The sequence below is a fragment of the Zingiber officinale genome, chromosome 7A (genome assembly GCF_018446385.1).
Source record: "Zingiber officinale cultivar Zhangliang chromosome 7A, Zo_v1.1, whole genome shotgun sequence".
In the NCBI taxonomy this organism is placed as follows: domain Eukaryota; kingdom Viridiplantae; phylum Streptophyta; class Magnoliopsida; order Zingiberales; family Zingiberaceae; genus Zingiber; species Zingiber officinale.
The window spans coordinates 11,231,661-11,238,724 of NC_055998.1; the positions used below are offsets into that span (position 1 = coordinate 11,231,661).

General features: G+C 37.8%; 1 protein-coding gene across 1 annotated transcript; it reads right to left on the bottom strand.

Moving 5' to 3' along the window:
- Nucleotides 1-230: 230 nt before the first annotated feature.
- Nucleotides 231-919, bottom strand: LOC121999204 (major pollen allergen Ole e 10-like). Its single transcript, XM_042553913.1, has 3 exons — nt 842-919; nt 377-647; nt 231-274 (listed from the first exon to the last, which is right to left on the bottom strand). Exons 1-3 carry the CDS (start codon nt 917-919, stop codon nt 231-233), a joined length of 393 nt encoding a protein of 130 aa, XP_042409847.1.
- Nucleotides 920-7,064: the final 6,145 nt, after the last annotated feature.

The window sequence follows — 7,064 nt, forward strand, 5'->3', positions numbered from 1 at the left end:
TTTATTAGTATGATTTTTTTTATATTTAGAGAAAAAATATGTACACTTTGATTATTTTTATTTTTATTTTTATGTTTAACTTTATATATCCCAATGATTCCTGAAAATTCAAAAAATGGCAAAAACTAACACTTCATTTATGAATTTATTTAATACTTGGAAACAAGCTGTTCGTTTTATTTTTGGTGCGACCAAATTAAACCTCAAACTTCATCGATATCCTTAAGTAATTAATCCAGCATATTTCGTGAAGGATATACGCAATTCCCGTGACCTGCCATAGTGCGTAGTGAACCAAGCATCAGAATCAAGAACAGAGAGGGCGAGCAAACTTGTCAAATTAATTAATTAGCATTTATAATTAATGTGGACTTACTAGGGTCAAAGGTTATGATGATGCCGGTACCATTGAAGTCGCAGTTCATCTCCGTGGGGCCATAGTAGTAGAAGTAGGCGTTCATGGGGTAGGATGCCTGCCTGACGATGTCTGTGGAGTAGCACGATTCACCTTCCTGTATCGCGCCGCATGCCCCTCCGACAAACCCGCAAACATAGTCGATGTTCGCTTGGAGCGCCTCCCTTGTCGCTTCCGCCCTGGCCACGCACCATGGCCCTTTGCCTGACAAAATCGTTGACGCCAATGCTACCTGAGACATTCAATAATTTGTTCATCGATTAGATCAATCATATTGACATGACATAGAGTCCAAAACATGGGGGGGAAATTTCTAAATTGTTTCAACTTTGAACAAATAATCAAATGATAATTATTTGTGTGACAAAAGATTGAAAAAAAAATGACATATTGACATGAGTTTGCTTTTATGAGAGAAAATCTCACCGAGCCATTCGTTAGGCACGGGAGGAGGAAGAAATATAAAAGAAGTAGACTTGTGACCATTCTCATTGCGTCCGCCATTGTTAATGGATCGAAATTGTTGATGGATTTGAGAGGCTTGAGAAGGTTTATATAGCGCTACTTGGAGCGGGAGTAAATAAGAAAGGCAAATAAGAAAAGTAAGTCTTCTTAAATAGTATATTTCAAGCTAGAGTATATAAGAAAGTAAAATTAGAAAAATATTGACCATGTCAAATTTTGAAAGTACTAATTATAATTAATCATAAATTTAATATATCACCCAAAGATGGAAATATAAATAAACATTAATATAAACCAAATATGCAAATAATAATTATACATTAATTTTTAGACAAATTTTAGATTGAGGTTAGCTATAGTTATTATTTCCATCTTTCGGTGATATATTAAATTTAAGATTAATTATAATTAGTACTTTCGAAATTTGACATGATTAATATTTTTCTAATTTTATTAGTTTATATTTATATTTATATATATTATACATTATTAAAAAAAATATATAATTATTAAAAAATTAATTTATATCATATGTTGATTAATATTTTATTTAATAATAATAATAAAATTATAATATCTATCATAAATAGTACATTTTTATTATAGATAATGCAGTTGTCATAATCTATTGAAGGAAAATTGAAAAGTTAAAGTTTAATCAGGCAATAGATCAAAGCTCAAACGACACAAAAAAAAGAAAATAAATAAATAAAATAATATATTAATAAATTCTATACCTGACAAATAAAAAATAAAATTTTTATAAAAAGATTATAATTAATAAAAAATAATTTATATCATATGATGATTAATATTTTTATTTTAATAATAAATAAAAAAATAATTATAATATCTATCACAAATACCATGTTTTTATTTAAAATATCAAGAAAAAGGATTATTCAATATAAAAGATCCTAAAAAATTTAAATAGACCCTTAAACCATAAAATAACTTATAAGGATGGAATACCCTAAATACCTAAAATTCTGAAATTATCAAAATAGTAAAAAAAAAAATGGAGTCTCTAAAAATACCCTAAATGATATATTTTGGACCCAAAAGTGGCAGGTTACAAGTTCCACCTGATAATAAATATAAATCTCTGAACAGACTTTGATTTATACTATAGATCGTTCTAATATCCGAGTCAAAAGTTATGATCGACTAAAGTTTGACATCTCCTGTATTAGTCATCCCAGGTTGAAAAAACTCGTTATCAAGTTTAGAGTAGTATCATCATGCGGTAGACTAGGAGGAATATCATCTAACATTGACAAAATCTCCTAGCAGCTGTTGCCTGGTGAAGTACTCTGGATTAAGAAAACTAAAGCTTACTTTCACTATTGTGCTAACATGAGTGTTGTTCATTGTCAAGCCAGATTTCAAACGTTTGAAATTTGAAACTTTGGCAACCTAATTTGCATATAAAAATATGTTTGTGTTCTTTACTTCTTGATTTAAGATAGTGTATGTCGCGCCTATGTACCCATGCGCAGCCCCAATGTAGACCTTAATCCATTGTTTCCATGGAAGTGATGTCTTGTGTATTATACAAGGTGTTCACGAAGTGTGCCATGAGCCATATAAACACAAACTAAGATCAGTTCATAGTTTTCCTCAAGGAAATCAATCAAGGAAACAAGATGCATGTCTGTGTTAGGGCTTGGATAGTGTCTCGATTTTAGTCTGTTCATGGGCATCCTACTCTGACATTGGGTTACCACCCTTGATTGCGACATTCATGGTTCCGTCATCAATTTCCCCAAGGTAGACCTTCCTAAATCCACCAACACCAAGAATTAGAGATTCATCAAAGTCTTGTGTGGAAGTTTTGATCTCTTCAAAGGAGTAGAAGCAAAGATTAGGAAGGAGCAATGATGCATTGATCCCATCTATTGTCTTGGCTGATGTAGTGAAGATGTCGATCAGGGAGAAAGGTAACCACCATAAGCCCCCCCACCAGTGGTTGCTTTCTTCACCCTCTCTTCTTCTTCCTCTTGTCAACTTCTTGCTAGGGTTCTTCTTCTTTTGCTACATGTTTCTATTTCAAAACCCTTTCATGAGCTAGCTTGAATCCCTCTTTTCCACTATCAAGCAATTCATTCTCCTTATCAAAATTTGTCTTCTCTAGATCTCCTTCTTCCTTGCTCCTAAATCCATGATAGATATCCTCAACATCATAATAATCATCCCCGAACATTCCATTTATCTTCTTATCATGCTCCTCTAGGTCAAATTCCTCCTCCAAATTATTTGTAAATCCGTCCAGGTCATCTTGGGTTGAAGCTATCAACCTCCATGGCAAAATCTAATCATCCTTGAAACATAGTTTCACCATAATTGAAGTGATTTTTCATCTTCTCCCAATTAGGGGTGCAAATGAGTCAAGTCACTGACGGGCTGCTCGTGAGCTGCCCTATCAAAGCTCAACTCAAGCTCAAAGTTAACCGAGCTCAAGTTGGCTTATTTAATATTCGAACCAATCTTGAGCTCACTTAATACTAGCTCAAAGGATTGTCGAACCCTATCGAGCCATGCTATATTTAATATATTATTTTTATTTATTTATTTTCAAAAGAATCAAAAATGACAAAACCCTAATGGCTAGTTTACTTGGGAGTATGGCTGAAGAAAAGGATTGATTACACAACAATCGATATCCTTTCTCATGTTTACATATAAAAAAAATAATGGATGCACAGATTTCCAAACCATTAGTGGTTTAATTTTGCCTCCATTTTTCATTCTCTCAAAATCAGATAGAAGCGAGTAGATGGAAGCAAGCATCAAAATAGTCTCCTCCATGCCGCCGTGTGCAATGTCAATTTCTCAGCTCAGCTTCTCCTTATACATCTCACCAAAGCACTCCGTCGGATACACATCCTCTTCTCCTCCCCCCTCGCCCTCACTCCACCTCCAAAACAAACCTCCTTCCATTTGTTGTATCTGTTGGTGCGGGAAGTATCAAACGATCAAATCTATGTTTTGATAATAGAAAAAGATTCAAAGTTAAGGTTACTTATTGTCTAACAAGTTTCAATAAGTTTATAGAAAGTTCTAAGTGTTCTTAGGTAAAAGTCCTAGCTACGGTTAGGCAGGTGGAAAAACCTTAGGAGTGGTAATGTTGGTGCAGAAAGCATCCGACGATCGAATCTGAATTTTGATAATGGCAAAGGATTCAAAGTTAAGGTTATTTGTGATATAATATGTTTGATTGAGCTTTGCAGGAATGTCCTAAGTGTACTTAGGCAAAAGTCCTAACTGCGGTTAGGCAGGTGGAAAAGCCTAGGAGATGGTAACCCTAGGTCCTAAGGGGTGGTAAACCTAAGTGAAGAAAAGTCCTAGCTGTGGTTAGGCAAGGAGAAAACCCTAAGGGGCAATAACCTTAAGTCCTAGGGGAAGGTAACCCTAGGTGGTGAAAAATCCTAAGGGGTGATAACCTTATGTCCTAGGGGGAGGTAACCCTAGGTGGTGTAAAATCTTAAGGGGTGGTAACCTTAGGTCCTAAGGGGAGGTAACCCTAGGTGGCGGGAAATCCTAGGGGATGGTAACCCTAGGTCCTAGGGGGTGGTAACCCTAGACAGAAAGTCCAGCTGGTCTGGAGGATCGAACTAGCAACAGGTATGCTCTCCCGACTGGAGTAGGTGAGGACGCATTCCCCATTGAGGGAACAGTAGGCGTCAGTTCGACCTAGGGTTTTTGATTGGAAATTCGAATTCAGAACTGGACAGTCCGATGACTGTCAGACTTTTATTTTTATGGTATTATTATGTGCTAACTTTGTCTTGCAAGATATATGATTGTTTTGTGGACTAACATATCTTGCAGAGACAAAAGAGCAAGTTTTGCCTCGGATGAACAACATCCGAGGCCCCCTCCATGGAGCTTGGAGGCGCCTCGGGTGCAAGGTTGAGGAGTCTGCGCAGCGGAGCTGGAGGCGCCCTCATGGAAGCTTGAGGCACCTCGGACGGCATTGAAGGCGCCCTCAAGGAGGTTGGAGTGCCCTCAAGTGGATAGGCGAAGACTTCTTCGAAGCTGATCTACGCTGCGAATCTGGAGGTGATGGAGGCGCCCTCAAGGGGGTTGAAGGCACCCTCAACAGCCTTTATAAGGCAGTCTCGACCAGTAGCGTAGTACAACACATTCTGAGCCATCTTTCAGCTGCGCACTACTAACGAAATGATCCGGCTAAGCTACAAAAAGACCCCGACAACCCGAAGCTGCGAAACTTCAATTCTTTGTTGTCGGTATAGCTTTTTCAATACTGTTATTGTAATAACTTTTGTAATACTTGCGTGATTATAGTTGTTGCTCAAAGTAAACGCTCAATGAGCGTGGCCCTTGGAGTAGGAGTCGCCCTAGGCTCTGAACCAAGTAAATCTTGGTGTCTTTCTGTGTATTTTTTTATATTTTCGTTGTGTTTAACTCGATCATTTTTTAATACGAAAAGTGAAAGCCACGAGCGCTCTTCAACCCCCCCGCCCCCCCCCCTCTAGCTCTTCTCGATCCAACAATTGGTATTAGAGCTAGGCTACTCTGATTTGGTGAAACCACCAATCAAGCAAGGGGGTTCCTTTTAAAAAAATTTATTAGATAGCGTTTGTGTTAAAAATAAAACCTTACAACTTTCATTTTTTTTCCTCCAAAACTATTTTCAAAAAATTCATTCTCATCTTTTCACCATTGGTCGACATTAGCGAAATATCACATTTTCAAAAGTTTGAAATAATATTTTTTTAATATTTTATTATTATTTTTTTTTCAAAATTAGTGAATTATTATTTTTATCTTTCTCCCGCACTACTAATCCAAGACCAAGTCTTGGAAAATGTTTTCTATTTTTTGTGTTGAGATATTTTTCTTTTCAATGGCCCATCAAGACGGCTATACCATAGCTCGCCCTCCGCTTTTTACCGGAGAAGACTTTGGCTACTAGAAGGGTCGAATGGAGTCGTACCTTCAGACACATTTCGAGGTCTGGACGATCGTTAAAATTAGCCTTGAACTCCGAACTGACGACAACAGTAAACTGATATCATACGAGAACTTGGACGCAACTGTAAGATAATGAAAAATTTAATTAATAGGTTATTTGAGAAATATCCTTATAAAATTTTTCCAAAAATTTTAGAAATTTTCTAGAAATTTTTTAGAGCTTGTATGACGGGTTTTGAGGGGACGAATTAATGGGTTCAGATAAAACCTATTTGGGATACCGTTTAAGTGAGGAAATGTTGTTATTATATAAATTCCTTTTCTTTTATTTCCTTCTCCCCCGAAAATGTCAAACCGACCCTCGCGATCCCGACCACCTCTCTTCCTTCTCTGTTCTCTCTCGCGGACGAGCGACGTCGACGGGAGCGAGGCTCCAGCTCCGACGATCTTTCTCCATCGGCATTGACGTCCATTGAGCTCAGATCTGACCGGTGCTTTTCCTCTCCGTATCGTCATTGAATCATGTCTCCGGGCAGCCTCGTCTCACTGCCATCGTCGATTGCCGGCGCAGATCGGGTATCGGAGCATAGAGGTGAGGAGATAGCTTCACCCAGATCTTGCGATGCCCTCTTTGATTTCTTTCTGCATATCAACTTCGGAAAGCGGCAGCGTCGGTCGGCCATCTCCACCCTAATCAGTTCCGTCGGAGAGAAATTAGGGTTGTCACTGTTCTTGAAGGTAAGTTTGGTTGGAATTAGGTTATTGTTTGACTAGTGATCTCCATTCCTTGATCTGATCCATGATCTCCACTCTTGATCTCATCTTGAACCAAATAGTATACAGGAATCCAGCAGAGGTGCTTGCTCTGTGGTGTTCTCTGGTCCAACAACTCCCCTTTTTGTCAGCAGCAACGATCTTGGCTGAGGATCACCCGAAGGGGGTTGTGAGGTGAGGTTCTGTGTACTAGGGTATCCGGTTGGTGGACAGCAAGTTTGATCAGGGCAGAGAGGTAGATTCCAGTAGTGTTTCCTTGCCAGCAGCACTCTAACCAGCAACCTTATCAGCTATGAATCGAGGTAAGGCGTAGGGATTTTGTTACATGTTGTGGATAATGGATCTTTGTGGTAGATCATAGTGTAATTTGATCATTTTAGATGGTTGTTCATGTGTAGATTTAATTTAGGTAGATTAATCATGATGTGATTAGGGTTTTACCCTAAATTAGTCTTAGGGATTTTATTTAGCT